Source organism: Mchenga conophoros, linkage group LG23 (genome assembly GCF_057382185.1).
Source record: "Mchenga conophoros isolate Kocher_MC1m ecotype Shallow Benthic linkage group LG23, M_conophoros_male_GT1.1, whole genome shotgun sequence".
In the NCBI taxonomy this organism is placed as follows: Eukaryota; Metazoa; Chordata; class Actinopteri; order Cichliformes; family Cichlidae; genus Mchenga; species Mchenga conophoros.
In genome coordinates, this window is record NC_140547.1 from 33,616,768 (window position 1) to 33,638,850 (window position 22,083).

A 22,083-nucleotide genomic window follows, 5' to 3' on the forward strand; every position below is an offset into this window, starting at 1 on the left:
GTATCATTACCATCTTGAGGGCTGTTTTTGGCAGTTTTCCCTTTGGGAATATTCTTCAAAAATACTTAGCATATCTCACGGCTCTTTATTTTTGCCCATTTATATACTATAATCGAACCCACAGAGGCTGGTGCTCCAGAAAACTTAACAAGCCAAATTTATTGCTTTTTAATTAGCACAACAGTTTTCAGTTGTGCAATCATGATCAATTTGGTCTTTCACGTGATCAAATAGCATTAGGGAACCCAATGTGTCACTGAAAAAAAGGAGTGATGGCTGTTTCTAGGCCTACACAGATTAAACCATTCAGTCATTAAACCATTAATGATTTTATAATGATTGATTACATCTGTCTGTTTTCTTAGCCACTCACTCAATCCAGGGTTGTTGGGGGTGGCTGGAGCGTGTCCCAGCTGTCTCTGGGCAAGACCCAGGGTATGTCCCAGTCAGGTTGCTAGTCCATCACAGGGCCAACACAGACACAAAGAAACCATTACAGCTGATGTAGCAGTTACATGGATGTCTTTGGATTGTGGGAGGAAGCACACGGAGAAAACCCATGGAAGCGCAGGGAGAGCATGGACGCTCCACACAGAAAGGCCCGGCCAGCTGGCAGATTCAAACCCTTGCTGTGAGGCAACAGTGCGAACAACTGTTCCACTGTGTCATAATCATTATTTTCCATTCACAACAATTTTGGTCAATTTAATTTTAAATTAGAGAAAAAAAATATGCTTTTCTTTCAAAAATGAGGACATCTGAGAATGATCCCAAGCTTTCCAGCAGTAGTTTATGTTAAGATCAAAAGGGGGCTCTTCAAAACTCTTCAAATGGCTACAAAGGATATTTGTTCAGCTTTATTTATATCTCAGATTTTAGTTGGACGATAAGGTCGAGAACTTAATACATCTTCAAATTGTCTCTAAGGTTGTGGATTTTAGCTGTATGGTTATGCATCTGAAAACTACTAAAACAAACAAAAAGAAGAATTAACAAATTAATTGCAAGAGTCATCTTTAAATAAAATTGTAAAATCCAGCTATGCTTTGCTTTATTAAGTCTGAGATAGAAGCAGAGATTGTACATAAAAAGAAATCCACCATAGTTTCACTGAGTAGGAAGTCCCATGGTGAAGCCTCCAGCAGAATTTATGGTACCACATTAGTCTATGTAGTTTTTGGCTCCCAGAGTGATGCCTGTGTGCAGAACTTAATCTGCCATTGATAATGTTTTGCGTTGGTAGAATGCTAACTGGTTGAAGAAGTGCTTGAACAGGAAAGGGAGTGACAGCGCACACCTTCATGAGGAAGAAGTGCAAAATGATAATAACGATCAACATATTACACTGGCTATAGTGAAGAGCTGTCATTATTATTAATACAGTTTCACGATAGAGAAAATCTGTTCTTTCGTGACTTTTATTCTGGCTGCGGCAAGAGCTAAATTGAAAGGCCAACAACAGAACAACAAGTTTTTTTGCAGTTGCATTGAATGTTAGATAGAAAGCACTTAGGCATAGAAAAGAGTGCCTTTATGAATAACATGCTTTGAGTGCTCTAGTAGAGTAGAAAAGTAATGTAATGTGAGAACCAGTCCATTTACCAATCACCTAAGTCACCTACAGATAGCTATTAAAAGGAATGCAGATGTGCAACACTAACATAGGCTTCTGTTTTAGACCCAAATCTTGCACTCGTTTATCTACTGAAAATCAGAGCTCTGATCTGAATAGTTGATCAGCTGTAATTTAGATACGATTTAGATGTATTTTAGGTCTAAATAAAGGTCCAACGCTGATAATGAAAAATCGACAGAGTCAAAGACACTCCATTCATAATGTTAGAACCATACAGTTTCCTTTTTAATGCAAAATGTTATCTGCTCAGATCAAAACGTGGAGTGAATAATGAATAAGATTAGTCATCGTTTCAGAGTACTTTTTGCAACTTTGTCAGTGAACATGATGTGTAAGTGCAAATATATACTTTGCTTGACTTTGACTTTTAACCACTTTATGGCTCTTTTATGGATCTCAACCTAAAAATGGCTGCTTCGGTGATTAGGTGTCCATTTCATCTAGCGAAAGCTAGATTGTGTTATCTCTTAGGAAGCTTTAACCCCTGACAAGGAATTAAAAGTTGAAATGCGCTTGTACTCTGTGACATGGAAACTTTTGACATCTGAGTCTTGATTGTCTTCTCCTTCCTCCTCCACCTCCTCACTGAACAGGCTAATTAACTGCTCTCCCACTGCCTCATCTTTCTCAGTGAAGCTTAAGAGCTTGATAGACAGTCAGAGAAAAGAGAATTCGTCAGTGTTCCACCACAAAAGGCTGTCAAAAAGAGAGAAAAAGAGATGTACAAGTTCTGGCCATGTTCATCTTCTTCTTCACTTTAATTGCACCATCGTACAGAATCCAAAGTTTTCACAGACAGATCTATAAAAATCCCTGAGTAGTATATCCCAAGAGGATTTAACGTGTCTTCTCTGAGGTGGTATCCATCTATTTGGGGGAGCTTTTGAACAAGAAAGCTGGTTTTACTGGCCTTTAGAGAGCTATAGATGAATAGATGAATTTCCTAACGTGGAGCAATCCAGACTGTAACGGCAAAAATCGGTTCTCTCTTGACCTTCTCATAAGATTTGCTCTTCCCTCTTTCTAAGCAAAGAGTAGGGAAAGAAGAAATTATTGCATTAATTTAAAAAGACAGTGAAATGATCACACTGAGGGTAGACACATTATCTGCAGAATATTTGTGTAATAATGTAGTTATTTCCTTTTTTTCCTAGTGCCTCCATTTATTGGTATAACCCCTGCTAAGCTACAAAAGTGATCCATCTCATATTGGCTCTCAACAGGAACTGCCTGCTCACTAATTTTGTCTTATAAAACTTTCACCTACTGATTTCATTCATTTTTCAAACACCCACTCCATAGCCACCTTAGCAACTTCAGCCCGGGGGCTCATTTCTAAAATGACAAGAATTTAAGAGCCTTCTCTTTTTTCATCCCTCTCACATTTCTTTCTGGCCAAAGAGAAAATCCACCAAACGCTTGGACACAGCAGCATTTATAACTGTGAAACTGATCACCAAATTAATTTCATTTTAAGCACCCTCACATTCTGTGAATCTGTTCAAAGGGTTAAAGTAGATTTGTACAAAGTTATCGTGTCAAGTTTGACTTCATTTTAAAATTAACACTTGCAGCTTGAAAGAAGAAATGTTTAAAGACAGTTAGACCTGACGGTTTTTAACAATAATGCTAAAGTACTGTCAGATTTGCAAACAAGCTAAAAACAAACAAACAATCCAGTTAGCAAGCTAGGGGGACTTTTCAAAAAGCGATTAAATTGTAAAAAAAAGTTCAAAAAATGTAACACTGTACTTTCTTGGCACCATAGAAATGTACTATGCACAACACTGGCTTTGCTCATAGGAGAAGAATTGTTTGAAGATAGAAAACAGGAGTTTATAATAGAAATGTGTCTCGAGCAGTGTTGGTCAAGTTACTTGAAAAAAGTAATCAGTAACTAATTACTGATTACTTCCACAAAAAAGTAATCCCGTTACTTTACTGATTACTTATTTTCAAAAGTAATTAATTACTTAGTTACTTAGTTACTTTTTAAAAACACTATTTACAACCTGAAGAGGTGATAAAGTGATAGATCTTTCAGCCCAATTCTACGTTTTCTGCATAATCCATCATACAAAATGTAATCAAATGGAAAAGTCTCTTTTTAAAACTTGTTTTATCAGCTTTAATCTTTCAACTTTATGCATCAAGCAAAAATTTAATTATATGCAACATTCTCTGACTTGAATAAATTAGTTTAACATTTAAACCTATTTTCTGCACATTCCAGCACATAAAATAAAATGTTTTTTGTGTTTACACTCACTCTTTCAAATAGATGCAAGTAAAACACAGCAGAAAATAAATAAAGTCAAAGACTCAGCGGTCCTGTTGCTCTATTTTCACCTGTAAAGCAGGACTGCGGTAGGCGGAGGTTTACCCTGGTGCAGGTGTGCCGCGGTCAGTTGAAGAATCCACGAGTTTCTTTGTGAATTTCCCATTATGTCATAGTGCACTCGGTGCTTGCTTGGAAGTTTAGGGGTTATTTTCGCAGTAAAAAGAAGTTTTCTTCCCACGCACGATGGACGCTAATGTTTTTGTCACTTTTTATGGAATCAAACTCAAAGTAAGGTCAGTACTTCCACGCTTTAAACGCTGCACGCTCATACTCTCTCCCACAATCGATATATGATCCACTGTTGATCTGCACACAGCTGTTGTCACTAACGGCGCACTCACTTACGTCACTGTCGTGAGACATTCTCGCAAAAAAATCACGGTTTTAGTAATCTAATACGGTTCTGCCCAAATAGCAAAATCACATTAAATTAATGTTGTTTTTTTCATCCAAATCATCATTATGGTCAAGATTGAAATCTCAATGCTAAATACATATCAAATCAAAGTTAAAATATTGATGAAACCTGACAGTGTAATAGTAATGCCATAGGAAAAATATTGATTCAAAGTTGTCCTGTTATAATTAGCTACTGAAAAGACTTTGATCTATAGTTGACCAGATTATACTGACAGGAGATGGATTTGTAGTTGACAGGAAAATTGTATTGAAATGTCATCAATTTATAGTCGAAAACTTGATTCCCAAAAAGTTGATTCTGCTTATCTGGACGCAGCGTTTTCAGTAAAAGAAACTTTTAGTTACTTCTTCTTGGTCACAAATGACATTCCACTTAATGTAAGTGAGAATCCAAGAATTTCCACACTTTTGGAAGCAAAGCCATGGAAACTGTATTCCATTTCCATTGCATTCATATTTTACTCACTTATCCCTGTCAAGGTTGTGAAGACATCACACCAAATAATTGTAATGCATGTGAAGTCTTGCTTTTCACAGACGCTGGCAAGAGTTTATCTATTGAGAATGGTAGATATTATTGCTTTAAAATAGCTGGCAGTCATCATTTCCAAACTAGTCATCCAGCCCACACAGATATTTTTTTCTTTACATAAAGATATGTCTGATAAACTGATTACAGACCATGCTTTTTTTCACCTATCTTTTATATTTCTTTCTCTGGCGGCAAATAGTTTAACATAACATGTTAATAAGCACTTACCAGGCCTGCTCAGATTGTGGATTGGGCCAGTCCAAGCGGCACATGCGGCCCACAGTACCATTATGCCTTGGGAAAGACTTGAGAGTGCTAAACACCGGATAGGGCACCATGATTAACAATGACACCACCCAGGTAGCAGCGATGACGCGATAGGCGTGAGATCGGGTCTGCCATGCACGGGATTTCAGTGGGTTACAGATGGCACTGTATCTTTCGATAGCAATGGCCACCAGGCTGAAGGTGGAGATGCTGACGGAGACTCCTGGAAGAGAAAATAAATGAGACTAAGAAAACATTTGCAAAGCCAGTCGACTCACTTCTTATACACAAAGAGACACATTGTTGCAAAATTTACATTCTACGTTCGTACTTCTCAATAGATAAATCATTTGGTTATCCTTCAGTTTGGACTCTCCACAAGATTCTCCGGGTGCCACCCTGAGATACCGAAAAACATCTGAACTGAACTAAAAGCATAAAGTGAAAAAGAAGGCAGACATATTTGTTCATTCATTTGACTGAAAACATGCTTTACTCCTGACTTTTAAGTGGCACACCTGGCAAAATCGCTCTACATCATGTTAAAATTGCATTTAACATTTTGTATTGTGCTGCTTAATTGGATCCCCTGTGTCCACAAGAGGAAAACATGAGAAAGAGAATATTACCTGAATTATTTTTATGACATAACCCATCCCCTTGGAATATCTCACAAAATGTGCCATCACTTTTACTCAGTATAACAAATATCAACCTGTTGACAAGAAACATGTCTATGTACTAATGGCACATTTTGGAAATAGAGCAGTACTAAGCACATACATTTAAGTCTAATATTTGCTCATCTTTTAGTTAACACTAACAAACAAATTGTTTGTTTAAACATGTCATAAGCAGCCGTGACTATTTACAGAGGAGAAAAGTATGTGAAAGAACACACCCTTGCAATACAAGAGCCTCCTAGTTCAAAGTCAAATAAATGTCAGGCTGCTCCATCAACAGTAGCAATGTGGCCCTGTTTTCTCTGGACCAAAACTGACTGATGGCAACAGTTCAGCCACAGATCCAACAGGATACTTTTCAATGCTGTAACTAAGTGCCAAACATCGCCCAGATTAGGTTTAAAGTCTCTGCTATCTGGATATCAGTCAGACTAGAAAGCCAATTTAACTTGTGGGCTTTAAGCACCCTTTTAGAAATGTGAATGCACTATGCACTTTAGACGTGAAGCATACAGAGCATAATTTATGTGATAACAATGTTACCAGTGATGCCATCTTCACTGCCTGGAGAGTGACATCGCTACCCAGACTGCATTCCAATGTAAGCAAGAACTTTAGCTTAGGAATGAAAGGACCTTTACAAGTCTAACAGGTTTTTGGTATGAGTTTTAAATAGCTGGTGTTAAAATCCAGGTTATGGTCACATTTTGTTTTAGACACATGGGAAACAGCAAAAAAGGCTAAAGGATGTTACATTTCAATTAAGTCTTGTAACGAGTGAAAATCAGCTAAACTCAAACTTTACCACAAAGCCTAACCCAGGTCACCAGAGACCTGGTGGATGTTTAGAGTTTACAATTCATTTCAACTTTATTTATACAATGCCTAATCACAACAACAGTTGCCTCAAGGTGCCTTAAATTGTAAGGTAGACCCTATAACACAACAAAGAAAGGGAGGCGACCCCCACGTGGGGGTGGGAGGGAGGCCTCCCATATTCAACGTGCTGGGACATGATGAGTTTGTTGTTGTTGTTGTGTGTATGTGTGGCTGGCAGCTGAAAAGCTGCAACTGGGGAAAAAAAGTGTGTCAAAAGTGTGAACTATGTGGTCGGGTCCGTCCTTACTCCCACAGACACAAACCAAGGCCAAGTTGAATTTGCAATAATCAGCTGAGGGGGAATGAAATAACTTGTTGTGTGTCTGTGCTCGAATTGTGAGTCCAGATGAGGCAAAAAGCACACGCACATACCTGTGTGTCACAAGCAGGAATAAATTCCCTGCGCTGAACCTCTGTTGCTATGAGAGGCAGCAACCTCAATCCTCCATTTCTTTGTCACGCAGCATATTAATCCCCATTCATTGTTCCTCCAGGACGGAAGAACATATCCTGCCTAAACCAGGGCTTTACGTTATCACTCATGGGAGGAAGTCATTCTGCATTCTCCTGTGAGCACGGTGCAACTCAATTTACAGGAACAATACTAAGCTTTTGAGTGGTGGTCAGAAACTGTTTCCCTTCATCCTTTGGTGCAGGCTTTTCCTGCAAACCTGTGATTAAAAAAAACCAAAACTGTGTTCCTTTCTATTGTGATAAGCTTTTCTATCTTATCAAAAGGTAAAAGATTAAGGATGTAAGTATATATTGAGTGAAAAACGCAAGGATTGAAACCCCCAGAGAAAAAAAAAGGGGAAACAGCAAGGATAGTTGGTGTTGGATTTGATGTGGATCTGATGGGAGCAGGGAGGAGCTGTATCTTATTCCTGCGCCACCAGAACAAAGGAGCTGACTGGCAAAGATATTCAACAACAAAGAGAACATCAGCTGCACAAAAAGACGTCTGAATGCCTTTTCTGTTCCATGAGCTGTAGAAAAAACAGTATTTCAGTTCTTTGCAAGACGGGTAACCTTTTGATTGCTGCTTCACTTGCATGAAACCTGAAGGGATAACAAAGCTGCCCCTTGATAATCAGGCAATCATTAGTCCAACCAAATCAGTAAACCCAGTGCAGTAAAAAGTATTTTCCCCTCCTTGATTTCCTAGTTTCTTGGTATATTTGTCAGATCATCAAACAAATTTTAACTCTAGACAAAGATATTCTGAGTAAGTACAAAATGCATTTTTTAAATATTATTGTAGGGTCTTTGCCTAACAGTATAAAGCACCTTGAGTTGACTGTTGCTGTGTGAAAAAGTACTTGCCTTCTAAACCTAATAGCTAGTTTTGCCACCCTTTACCGCAATAACTGCAACATGAGTCCTTCACATTGTTGTGGAGGAATTTTGGCCCACTCATCTTTGCAGAAGTCGAGCATTAAAGGCCAGTTGAAGGCCGTGGAGAAGCATAAGTCCGGTCTTTGACTTGGCCTTGGACAGAAACCTTCCAAACCATCCAGCTTTTGTCTCGTCAATCCACAGAACAATTTCCCGAAAGTTGTAGGGATCATTAAGGTTTTGTCTTTTTTCTTGTGTTCTTTTAAGTCAGCAGTGGTTTTCTCCTTAGAACCCTCCCATGGATGCCCAGTCTGCCCACTTTCCTTCTTATTGTTGAATCATGAACACTGAGCGTAATTACAGTCAGAATCAGAATACTTCATTACTTACTTCAGGGCCAAAGGTATAAGATAAAGCGGATATTTGAAAGAATACTCATCATGCAAAGCTCCTCTAGCAAAATGTAATCTTCCTTTTAATACTTGAACTTGATTTTTTATGACCCTCGAAAACTATATGAATAGTGAAATTATTATCCTAAATATGCAATGATTATTTGAATACTTTGGCTTAGCACGAGTGGGGGCATTCAGACTATAAGGTACTCCTCTCCCGTGGGGTGTGCAAAAATACCGCAGTGTAAGAAATGTGCGTTGCTTTGTAAAAACTGCAGTGCAGCTTGTTGATTTGGCCCATCGCTAATACTGTCAGACTCACATTATAACTGTAGAACATCTTCCTGCATCCTTAATTTTGTGTATATCATGGTTTTTGTAACAAACTACACTTTTAGTTAGAAGTCCTGTTTTTTCTCGTTTTGTTTCTTTGATGGTTTTTCCCCTACTCTTTTATCTGTTTTATCTGTTGACTTTACTTGGTTCACCCTTTTAGTCTTGTTAGTTCTTGATTAGTTCTTCTTGTGGTTTTTTTACTTTTGCCTTCCTCTTTTGTTCTTTTTCCACCCTCATCAGTGTTTGAGTGAGTTCACCTGTTTTTATTGCCTCTCTCGGTCTATGGTGTGTATTTAGTGTGTCTCAGTTTCCTCAGTCTTGGTCTGTTTCCCATTCCTTTTGTCTCCACTTTGTTTAATTCTGGCTTGCACCTTTTGGTAGCTCTACTTCTCTTTTAGATTTCTTCAAGTTTTTTGTTTTTCCAAGCACGTTTGTATAAGACCTTCTGTTTAAATACACAATCTTTGAAATTACTGGCAGCCTGTTGCCCTTTTGTCTGCTTTTGGGTGAGTCAGTGTGTAAATGTCCAGTTTTGTTTATTGATCTAAGCCTGAACAGCTACGCGTAGTGTCCAGTAGAGGGCTCTGTTGTTTAGTTAGCGGCAAGCTGCACTTCCAGCTCAGACCGGTTTTTGTGGCGCACATGTCCCAGTAGGCAGCTCTCAATGAAGCGTGAAGCAGCGTGATACCGGACTCTAGCAAAATTAACAATTTGCAGCCCTTGGAATGCGGAGCGAGGTACATGTTTTAAGTTGTATTTGTTTGCTTAACTGATATTTTGTTGTATTTTCTGCATTATTTGAGTTCATATTTGTAATAAGCGTCTAAGAAAATGTATTTTGTGTTTCTGTTTAGTTTTCACGGTGCATTGGTGCACCTCAGCACTGTTAGATTCTGAATGAATCTCAAAGTAAAAATTACTGCACCCGTCGAGGCTCTCTCTATTTCTTCCTTGGTCCGAGGGACTGCTACAGTGAAAACTCGATCGCTGAGTGAAGGCTACTTGCTAGCTCCCATGCCAGATGAGTGCAGTCCGTGCCACGAGGTGGGTCCGTGTGTCAGCTGTGAGATATTTCTACACCAGTCAAGATCATCTTTGCTTCGTCGCCTACCTCCCCTTTGAACTCTGATGGTTACTTTACGAAGGTGCAGGTATTATGCCCATTAAGGACTTTGCTGATAACAAAGTTAAAATGTCTGCACACTAATTCAGAGTTACTTGCCTTAAATATTTTTGTGGTTACAGCCTTAAAGGTATACTGCATTGCACTGAGTAATTACAATCTTTAAATTGTATGGTTTTATTCTTCTTGAAAGTAACGTATATCAGCGGTATTTACAGTTACATTTTGTCTAATATGTGGGTGCTAATCTGTTTATTTATGTGATGTAAACGTCTGATGTGAGCATTGTTTCCAAAAGTAACACTCACGTAAGTTTAAGTCCAGATGTTATCGCATAGAGCAACATACACATTGCAGTAACAAAATGTTGAACCCTGCTGAAGAAGCCGACGACTCAGAGCAACAAGGAGTAAGATCCAGCAATCGTGAAAGGCACTTAACCGAAAAGGGTAAAGAAATGCAGGAATATGAGGCAAAGAAAAATGAGAAGGCATTTAACAAAGCTTATGACACTTGGAAGAAGGCAGCTAAAGAAATCAGAACAAAGCTGAAAACTTTCTGCTCACCTGAAGAGCTAAACAATGCCAGTCATGACATAAGAGACAAGCACGTTGTAGTACAACAGCATTATGAACCCATTCGCCGCAGCCAATCCATGACGCCAGACATTGTTAAGCGAATGGATGCTTGTGCAGTGCTTACAACTGACATTTGTGAAGTTGTTGCTAAACGACAGGAAAATATCGATCAGCTCTTTAACGATCGCCTTGAAAAGGAAAGAGTACGAGTGATGTTAAACAAAAGGGACTATGGTTCTGTGTTTGGTGATACAAAAACTGAAACGTCGTTCCCAGAGGGTTCAGTTGCACGCTCAAAGGCAGATTCTACTGGCAGTCGTGAGGTGGAAGCAGAAGCTGAACTTGCAGCCAAAGTGGAACAAGCAAAGGCCACACAAGAAATATTGGCACAGGAAACCAAGATCAGCCAAATGGAAAATGAGTGGAAAATAAAGGAAGTGGAAACAAAGGCAAAGTTGGAGGAGGAAAAGACTAAACTTCAACAGTTAAAGGCAGACAGTGAAGTGAAAGTAGCAGCTGCACGAGTAAGAGCCCTTAGCGCTCAAAATGACATTGAAAGCCATGATCAAGTGTCCTGCTACAACTTAGAAAATTCCGCAAATCTCCCCAACAGCGCACCACGGCTCTCTTTAAATCCACGAGCACCAACATTTAGACCTCACAATACTACTCCAGAACGTGAAGAACTTAGCTTAGTTCAAGCCCTCGCCAGCTCTCTTACCCTAAACAGGCTTCCTGTACCTGAGCCCACCATCTTTAGTGGCGACCCCCTAAAGTTTATGGATTGGAAGGTATCCTTTATGGCACTAATTGGTGACAAACCTTTACCTGTGTGTGAGAAAATGTTGTATCTAAAGAGCTATCTTGCAGGTGAAGCACGAAAGGCAGTAGAGGGATATTTTTTCCGCAACAGTGAGCAGGCATACGCAGGCATTTGGAGCGTTTTAGAGGAAAGGTATGGCAGCCCATTTGTTATTCAAAGAGCCTTTAGGGCTAAACTCACAAAATGGCCTAGAATAGCTGCCAATGATCCTAAAGCACTGAGGGAGTTTGCAGATTTTCTCCAAAGCTGTGCAGAGGCTATCCCTCAAGTCAAAGGCCTAGAGATCCTTAATGATTGTGAGGAAAATCACAAGCTTCTAAGAAAACTGCCTGAGTGGATAGTGCAGAGATGGAGCCGCATTGTGGTGGAGGAGCTAGACAAAAGCCAAGACTACCCCAACTTCGCTCGCTTTACAAAGTTCATACAAAATGAAGCTAAAGTAGTTTGCAATCCTGTTGCCTCACCATTCCTAATAAACGAAAGGGCATCAGAAGAGCGGCACGTTAAAAGAGCGAAGGCACTCAGTACTACCATCCAACCAAAGTCTCCACCAATCCCAGTATCTACTTCTAGACCTAAACCCCCATGTTTGTTTTGCAAAGAAGAATCGCACGGCATAGCTAAGTGTCCTGCTTTTGCAGCGAAAACTAGTGATGACAAGAAAGTTTTCATTCAAGAAAATCGTCTCTGCTTCGGGTGTTTGAGAAGGGGTCATGTAACCAAAGAATGCAGAGGACGTCACTCCTGTAGTAAGTGTGGTCGGCGTCACCCCACCTGTCTACACACAGAAAGAGTGAATGAACCTAAAGAAAGGAAAACTGAGGATTCTAAATCCCCAGATGAAGGTGCAAACAAGGAAGTGCATAATGTTATGACTCATGTACTAACAAGGAAACCATCTTCCACATCCAGCATAGTACCAGTATTTGTGTCAGTTGCATCTGAGCCTGAGAAAGAAATACTTACATATGCCCTGCTTGATACCCAGAGTGACTCATCCTTTATTTTAGAGGATTTGGCCTTAGAACTAAATGTAGACGCCCAACCAGTGCAGTTAAAGCTTAGCACCATGACTTCCGTCGACACAGTCGTTGCAAGTAAACTTGCCAACAACTTACAGGTGCGTGGGTTTGATTCTGAGACTCGTGTCCAAATAGAACAAGCCTACTCTCGTGACTTTATCCCAGTTGACAAGTCTCATATCCCTACCAAGGAAACGGCACTTCAGTGGCCACACCTTGAAGGCTTAGCTAACAAGTTACAGCCATTACAGAACTGTGAAGTAGGTCTATTGATTGGTTATGACTGCCCATCAGCACTAGCCCCCCTAGAGATCGTCACAGGCAAAATAAACGAACCTTTCGCACAAAGAACCCTACTAGGATGGAGTATTATTGGTTCTGGTAATCCTCACCTAGACAGAGAAGGTAACCAGAGTTACGTGCACAGGATCACAGTCAAAGAAATGCCCATACCATCAGCCACAGATGTACTCAAAGTCCTAGAGACTGACTTTAATGAGAGAAACTATGAGGATAAGTATGTATCACAGGATGATGTTCGCTTCATACAAATCCTCAGTGATACAATAAAACAAAGACCAGATGGGCACTATGAGATGCCGCTTCCCTTCAAGGGCAATGATCCACCAGCGCTTCCCAACAATAAGAAGCTAGCCACAGTCCGACTGCAACACCTGAAGAAAAGGCTAAAGGCTGATAAACAGTATCATGAACATTACTGTTCCTTTATGAGAGACATTATCAGCAGTGGTGATGCAGAATTAGCCCCCCCTTTGTCTGAAGGCAAGACTGCATGGTACATCCCACACCATGGGGTATATCACCCGAAAAAACCAGCCAAGCTAAGAGTCGTCTTTGACTGTTCAGCAAAATTTCTCGGTGTCTCATTAAACGACACTCTTCTCACAGGTCCAGATATGATCAACTCATTGGTGGGGGTACTCTGTCGTTTCAGAAAGGAAAATGTAGCCATAATCTGTGATATCGAGAGAATGTTCCACCAGTTCTCTGTTTGTCCAGACATGCGCAACTATCTGAGATTTCTGTGGTGGCAGGATGGACAATTAGACAAAGAACCCAGAGAATACAGAATGGCTGTACATCTATTCGGTGCCAGTTCATCCCCTGGATGTGCTAATTTCGGCCTGAAATATTTGGCACAACAGTACAGAGCAGACTATCCTAAGGCCTCAGAGTTTGTTGAACAGAACTTTTATGTAGACGATGGTCTAACTAGTGTCCCATCAGTTAAAGAGGCACAAGAACTCATCACCGAAACACAAGCACTTTGTAGACTTGGCGGTCTACATCTGCACAAGTTCAACTCAAACCAAAGTGATGCGCTTTCCCAGCTGGAACCCTCAGACAGAGCAGACACCACAGAACCGCTCGATTTCAAACCTGACACAACAGCTGAAGGCCATGTGCTCGGCATCCAGTGGTCAATCAAAAATGACACTTTCAGTTTCAAAATAAACACTAAGGACCAACCTCCTACTCGCCGGAGCATACTGTCAGTGATCTCATCCCTGTACGACCCACTAGGGTTCGTAGCTCCCTTCACCTTAAGAGGCAAAGGTATCCTACAGGAACTGTGTCGCAGAGGCATTGAATGGGATGACCCCCTTCCTGACAACTTACGTTCACGGTGGGAGGACTGGAAAGATGGGTTGGAAAGACTAAAATCGGTTGCAGTGCCTAGATGTTACCACCCACCAGAACTAACAGACATTGTAAAGGTGGAACTGCACCACTTTTGTGATGCTAGTGATTTAGGATATGGTGCATGCTCCTATATTAGGTACCTCAGCAACGAGAAGGTCCACTGTAGTCTTGTTATGGCTAAGGCAAGAGTCGCACCTACCAAGGTGACAAGTATCCCACGATTAGAACTCTCAGCCGCAGTCACATCAGCCAGAATGAGCAGCATGCTAAAAGCAGAGCTTCAGATGTGCATTAATGAAGAGTTCTTTTGGACTGACTCCCAAGTAGTCTTAGCCTATATTAACAATGAGGCACGACGGTTCCACGTCTTCGTTGCCAACCGTGTTCAGTTAATTAGGCAAACTACAGATCCCAGACAGTGGCACTACATTGACACAGCTCAGAATCCTGCAGATTACGCCTCTAGAGGGCTCAGTGCATCAGAAATCATGTCAACATGTTGGTTGTCTGGTCCAAAGTTTCTGTGGGAACATGACATTTCATATGCACCCAGCCCCTCAGCTGTGTTGTTAGTAGGGGATCCAGAAGTCAAAGCAGTCAAAGCTCTCACAACTCAAACAAATGAACAAGACAATATCCTCAGCCGTTTGTCAAGGTTTTCAAGCTGGTCAATGCTCCTTAAAGTGGTTGCAAGGATAAAAAGATTGAGATCCAGCAAAGCCCAGTATGGAAACTTTGTAACAGTAGATGAACGGAAAACAGCTGCTGACACAGTAATAAAGCTCCTTCAGCAGCAGGCCTTTTCTCAAGAGATGGAAGTGTTGAAGGTGGGAGATAACCTTCTGAGTTCAAGTCCCCTGTTTAGAGTAGATCCAGTACTAGATCAAGGACTTCTCCGTGTTGGAGGAAGACTGAAGAAGTCAACACTCTGTCAGGGACTTAAGCACCCCATCATCCTCCCGAAAGACCATCACATTACAAAGTTGATCATTGCTCATTTTCATGCACAGATTTGTCATCAAGGTAGAAGCCAAACTCTCATGGAAATCAGATCGAACGGATTTTGGGTGATTGGTGGGAGCAAGGAAGTTGCAAAACTAATAAGTAAATGTGTTCAATGTCGAAAACTAAGACGTTCACCAGAAGAACAACGCATGTCTGAACTTCCAAAGGAACGAGTTGAAATCTCAGATCCTTTCATGTATTGTGGAATGGACTGTTTCGGACCATTTGTCACAAAACAAGGTCGCAAAGAGCATAAAAGATACGGACTCCTCTTTACATGTCTTTCCTCACGTGCAGTCCACATTGAGATGCTTGAGGATCTTTCTACTGACTCTTTCATCAACGCTCTGAGATGTTTCATCAGCTTAAGAGGAGCTGTTTGTAAGTTGTACAGTGACCAGGGTACAAACTTTATTGGAGCCAAAAATGAGCTAAGAGAGTCTCTTAAACAATGTGACATGGATGCCTTAGAAGCATTCCTTGCCAATAAACAGTGTGAGTTCGTCTTCAATGCCCCATCTGCTAGCCATGCCGGAGGTGTGTGGGAACGACAGATTCGAACCATCCGCAATGTTCTCAATGCCACCATTGCTCAATGCCAAGGCAGGCTGGATGACAGCTCTCTAAGAACTCTATTCTATGAGGCGATGTTTATAGTTAATGGTCGACCACTGAGCGTCGATGGAATCAATGATCCTAAATCTCCTGAACCTCTAACTCCAAATCACCTCATATTGATGAAATCAAAGGTTGCACTGCCTCCACCAGGAAAGTTTGTGAAAGAGGACTTATATGCAAGGAAACGTTGGCGCAGAGTCCAGTATCTCACTGAGCAGTTTTGGAGTAGATGGAAAAGAGAGTACCTTCTGAACATATCTATGAGACAGAAATGGCACCTACCACGTCGAAATCTTAAAGTCAATGACATAGTCATTATCAAAGAAGACATGCTTCCCAGAAATCAGTGGCAACTGGCTCGAGTGGTTGAAGCACCAGAAGAAGATGACGGTTTGGTCCGCAGAGTCAAGCTTCAAGTTGGCGATCGAGGCTTAATAAAGAAGCAGAGAACAGCACACAAACCTCACGTAGTTGAGCGACCTGTTCAAAAGCTTGTAGTTCTATTAGAAAATAACTAATTGATGTTTCAATCAATACTTTCACATCAGGCGTCTTTTGCGAAAGTTTATTGATGATGTATTTGAAATTGTGTTCGTTCTTGTAGTAATGTCCATATGTTAAAGCTGGAAATCATGTAAAGAATGTTGTTTGTTATACATGATTTGGTGGGAGTGTAAATGTCCAGTTTTGTTTATTGATCTAAGCCTGAACAGCTACGCGTAGTGTCCAGTAGAGGGCTCTGTTGTTTAGTTAGCGGCAAGCTGCACTTCCAGCTCAGACCGGTTTTTGTGGCGCACATGTCCCAGTAGGCAGCTCTCAATGAAGCGTGAAGCAGCGTGATACCGGACTCTAGCAAAATTAACAATTTGCAGCCCTTGGAATGCGGAGCGAGGTACATGTTTTAAGTTGTATTTGTTTGCTTAACTGATATTTTGTTGTATTTTCTGCATTATTTGAGTTCATATTTGTAATAAGCGTCTAAGAAAATGTATTTTGTGTTTCTGTTTAGTTTTCACGGTGCATTGGTGCACCTCAGCACTGTTAGATTCTGAATGAATCTCAAAGTAAAAATTACTGCACCCGTCGAGGCTCTCTCTATTTCTTCCTTGGTCCGAGGGACTGCTACACAGTGAGCTCATTCAACAGGGCCAGGAGCATTACAAAAAGAGTTGCTAACAGGCAATTTGATCCCAATTGTAATGGTGCCAGTTTACCAAAATATGTAGAAACTGCATATGCTGCACAATGTGCAAACATAATGTATGTTTACAGGGTACCCTGTATTGTGTCCATGGATTTTTTTTCTATTAATCAAGAAGAGCAGTATGACCTGTTACCAGAGTGCTAAATATGCTGTTACACTTTTTGTCAAAGAGACTCTGACTGTGCCAGCCTGTTTCCATGAAAGAATCCTGACTGCCATCATTGTTGTCCACTGTCCACTGCATGTCTACGCAGAAGGAGGTGGGTGGCACAGTCAGCACATGCAAATCTTAACACAGAGCACAGACACTGTAAGTCGTCTCACACTGTAAGTCTCTCACGCCCACATGTCTCTTTCAAGTGCTAAGCACAGACATGGAGAGAGATCAAATCGCACACAGGGGTTTTCTTTTGTTATTGCTTGAAGTCGGCGATGCTCAGCCACGGCACCGGCTTACACTGATTGCAGAGAAAGGGAACACGGAAAGGGAGGAATGTTGTTATGTTCATTCTTTCACCGCAAGGCAAAGAAGAGGTATAATCAAATAAACAATGCAATGATGGAGAAATGCAAGTGTTATTTATATAGCACATTCAATGGTGCATTAGAAAGCAAACAAACAGCAGGATTAAAAGAAAGGGCAGTAAAAATCATTTGAAGTCAAATGTATTAAGTTTGTATTATGTTGTGTGTGTTTGTGGATGTAAGTTATAAATGAACACATGGTTGGGGACCAAGCCAACAAACATGGAAGATGCAGGTTTTAGGAATGAATGACTGCAGCAGTGACACTTTCATATATAGCCTGTAAACTGCATGAGGACTTCTGAGGACATATTAATAAAGATAAGTAGGTTTATAGTCATTACTGAGGCCTGTAGAGTCACAAGTTCACATGAGTGATGTTTTTAAACCCTACACTTATAGTAACTGATGGCCGTGAGGCTCTGTAGATCCATACTGACAGGAAATGCACTTTCAGGTGATGTACAGCACTGATCCTTCAGTGATTTAAACTCATGACACTGTTACACAGACAGCACAAGGAAATTCAAACCAGACTAATGTGCTCTTAGTCGGAAAGTTTGGCCCTAATTCTTCAACCCTTTCAATATTTCAGAGAAAAAAATATCAGACCATCTGTTTTATTACAGCCACTAGAAGTCAACACTGAGATGAGATCAGCACCATCGATGGACCGATTTATGAAACCTCTAAAGAAAATTAAACTCCAACCAATACTGAAGGGGTTCCCCCACACTGGCCTCTGAGGTGTATTTTTCATTTAGCATTTTTCAGGTTTTTGACAGGACAAAGCTACCTACAGTGGCCCCCTCTTTCTTATTTTTAAAGTTCAGTCCCTCCTAACCAGGTAGAACTGCTTATATTGGTTTCGTAATAGCTGGCTTGTTAGCCAGGTTTTAGCTGTGCTCGGTATCATTCAGCCAGGCACCCTACTCCAGAGAGGATCTGTGCTATGAGTTGTAGAACCTGCAGCAAATAGCAAAATGGGTAAGCAGAGTTGGGGAGTAACGGAATACATGTACCGCCGTTACGTATTTAAAATACAAAATATGAGTAACTGTATTCCGTTACAGTTACAGTTTAAAAAGGTGGTATTTAGAATACAGTTACTTTGTTGAAATAAATGGATTACATGGCGGTCCTCTGTAATTTTGGTCATTCCACGCCGCGCATTGCGGCTCGAAACCCAAACAAAACACGCGAGAAGAGGCTGTAAAAAAGAAAAAAAAGAAAAAAAAGAAAAAAAAGCGTCCTGTTGGTGGCGTTAGTCAAACAATGGAGCCAGAGCCAGCCGGAGCCAGCCAACAGAGTCAGCAGTGCACGTTGGGCAGGATTGCGTTTCAGAGTTGGAAGTTCCAACACCATTTCATATTCAAAGAAGAAAGGGATGGGCGGAATTTCACAGTGCAATGCAAACTCTGCTTGCCAGCAAAGAAGATGCTCTCTGCGTCAAAAGACTCCACCTCCAACCTAAGAAAACATCTGAAAGTAAGTTATTTTAAAAAAACTAAAGTTAACATACTGCAAATATCTTATTTTAGTTGTGGTAGCTACCTAGGCTATGTGCCACTTCAGTAGCTTCGATATAATATTGCTGTGATTTTAGCTAACATTGTTAGCTGGCGTTAGCTAACGTTAGTTCATAGACGGGTAAACTTGATGGATAGCATTAACGAGCTGTAAATTATGGTGTGCAGTTGTGAAAGCCATCCCAAAATGATTAACAGTAGGGTGGACATTAAGGTTGGGCGAGATTAAAAATTTTTCCAACCGACAATCGTCAGTCAAACGATAACCAACATAATCGTGCAGGTGACTTGTTAATGGGCGGAGCAATGTAATAATGCACGGACTGATTTGCGCATTTAGAACATAAATAGAAAGTTTAGTTTTGGGGGGATATTTTTTCTTTTTTTCTTGTTGGAGTTTCTGTATTAACATAGCTACTTTTTGGATTATTCATTTATTTATTCGAGATGCACCAAATTGCACAAAAAACGTAACTTTACCTCTGATATTTTTTTATGGTCGCTGGAAGTGACATTTTGGTTTTTAACTTATTTGTTTTTTGGTCGAGTATCTAAGGCATAAACACTGGAACACAGTTAAAGTGGAAAAAGAAGTCAGTTTCTTGGTATCCCTCCCCACCATTGTGGTTTGTTTATTTAAATTAAATGTTTTGTTTTTTTCTGAAGATAGACTACTGCTTTTCTTTCATTCTGTTATGAGTTTGAGTAAATGAATCGCTGCATTTGTTTATGCCGTTAAAACACCGCTATTATATTTTCCATTGACTGCTTCTCTTACCTTCAACCAACATTATTATTATTATACTTACTCATGGGCAAAAAAAATTAAAAAATTCCTCTTGTAAAAACAATTGGCGAAAGGCTCAACTTATTGTTGATAGTCGAGATATTCGTCCAGTTGCCCAACCTTTTTGCAGTGATCTCAGATACAAAACAATTTCTTCATCAGTAATATTTTATTTTTTGGTTGGTCTCTCTTTTTTTTTTCCAGAGGATGCATCCCAGGGTTATACACAGTTTACCCAAAGCAAATACATCAGATCATGTTGATGATGGCAAAGACACAGCCCCTCCTCCTCTCAAACAAGCCATCCTTAGCACTCCAGCCATCACCCAAAGGAGAGTAAATTCCTTGATATTTGACTTCATAGTCAATGAAGTGCAGCCCTTTTCTACCGTTGAGAACACCTCATTCCGTAAGATGGTTGAAGGACTAAGTGGGGGCAGGAGTCCTGTTTGCAGAAAAACATTGATGACTCACATTGAGAAAACCTTTCCAAAAATGAAGGAAGCAATAACTGAAATTCTTCTACATACTCAAAATGTGTGCACAACAGCAGATATCTGGACTGCGCATCACAGAAGTTTCATTGGCATTACATGTCACTGGATCGAGTCAGACACATTGGATCGCAAGTCTGCTGCACTGGCATGTGAGAGGATAAGAAGCCATCACACTTATGATGTTATTGCCGCCAAAATAAGTCAGGTTCATGCTGAATTCCAAATCCAAGGCAAGGTTAGTGCTACAGTCACAGACAATGGGAGCAATTTTGTAAAAGCTTTCAATGAATATGGAGATTCAGAAACAGAAGATGATCTGGAAGACACAGATGATGTACAATTTAATGATGTCACTACAGTACTTGAGGAGGAGCAAGAACACGAGGAGGTGAACTTCTTTTTGCCACCACACCATCGATGTGCTGCGCACACACTAAATCTCATTGCCACGACTGACCTTGATAAAGCTGCTTCACAGCAGGGTGTTTCCAGAAAATTATATAGGAGTGCAAAGGCAAAATGTGCAGCCATCTGGAATAAGGCTCATCGCTCATCAGGTGCTTCTGATGTAATTGAAGAAATTGCCCAAATGAGATGTGTTGTGCCTTCAGTGACTAGGTGGAGCTCAGAATACCATGCAATCGAGAAGCTAATGAATCTACCTGAAAGTCAGCTCAATGAAATCTGTGAACAACTGAAGGTGGCAAAACTGCATCCTCAAGAGACAGTGTTTCTCAAAGAGTATGCAGCCACTCTGAAACCACTTGCCTACTCAGTCAACCTGCTCCAGGGGGAAAAGAACTGCTATTTCGGATATGTGATTCCCACCCTTCTCAGTCTGAAAGCAAAGTTATCTGAAAAGTTGACACAAGTGCAATTTTCAACTCACATCCTCTTAGCAATCATCAAAGCAATTGACACTCGATTTGCAGCTGTATTAGCCTCCCATGAAGCAAGGATGGCAGCATCCACCATCCCAAAATTTCGACTCTGGTGGCTTGCTGATGATGAGAGAGAATCCATGAGAAGAACAATGGTCCAAGAGGCCCGTCTCCTCAACACAGAACCTTCTAATGACACCAGCACCACTGGACATGCCTCAGTGGGAAATGAGCCGGAAGATGATGACGACAGCTTCTTCAGTTTTCAGAGTACACAGGTGACCTGTTCTACAGCGGAGGATGAGGTACAGAGGTATCTTCAAGATTCAGATAAGACATTGACCTCATTAAAGGGATATCCATTGATCAGAGCCCTCTTCTTAAAATACAATACAACTCTGCCGTCAAGTGCTCCTGTCGAGCGTCTCTTTAGCCACGGAGGACTTGTTTTCACCCCACACCGTAACCGCATGACAGACAAACACTTTGAACAGGTGCTCTTGCTGCGTTACAACCGCCTTTACTGGACTGTAGACTAGGCGAAACAGATGTAGGTAGTCTGCTGAAACTATCTTGATATTCACAGATAGGGCTCGAAACCTCAGTATTTTGTAGTCTTTAGTATTTGTTTTTGGCATGCATTCAAAAAGCAGCACCTCATATGTTTACTGCAATTGTTCGCCAATTATTTGATTTTTGTGGCCAATTAAGGTTTTCAACCAAGCAGTTCAGCACTGACACCTTGGACAGTTCTTTGTTGCATGCCTTTGTTAAATGGCCATAAGGTAATGTTGCTGAGTTGCATTAAAACATATGTCTTGTTTTAAAAATTATATCTAGGGGTAAGGTTTAAAATGTAATTTCTCATTGTTACATTGAGTTTGAGTATCTGAGTTGTATTGAAAAATCTTTTGTAATTTAAAATTATTGGTGGAAGAATAATATTGACAGTAAATGCCAAAATAATATATTTTTCATTTTTGAGTATAATTTTATATATTG

The 22,083-nt window shown here is 40.5% G+C and overlaps 2 protein-coding genes across 2 annotated transcripts in view; one reads left to right on the forward strand and one right to left on the reverse strand.

Moving 5' to 3' along the window:
• Positions 1-22,083, reverse strand: part of LOC146547689 (cholecystokinin receptor-like) — a 66,899-nt gene that overhangs the window by 12,053 nt on the left and 32,763 nt on the right. Inside the window, exon 3 of the mRNA XM_085264607.1 lies at positions 5,158-5,419. Coding sequence (XP_085120733.1) covers positions 5,158-5,419 — 262 coding nt within the window. The remainder of the gene's footprint in view (positions 1-5,157; positions 5,420-22,083) is intronic.
• LOC146547690 (uncharacterized) lies at positions 10,148-16,785 on the forward strand. Its single transcript, XM_085264606.1, has 2 exons — positions 10,148-16,550; positions 16,668-16,785. The coding sequence occupies exon 1, from the start codon at positions 10,312-10,314 to the stop codon at positions 16,174-16,176; it is 5,865 nt and encodes a 1,954-aa protein (XP_085120732.1). The 5' UTR covers positions 10,148-10,311; the 3' UTR covers positions 16,177-16,550; positions 16,668-16,785.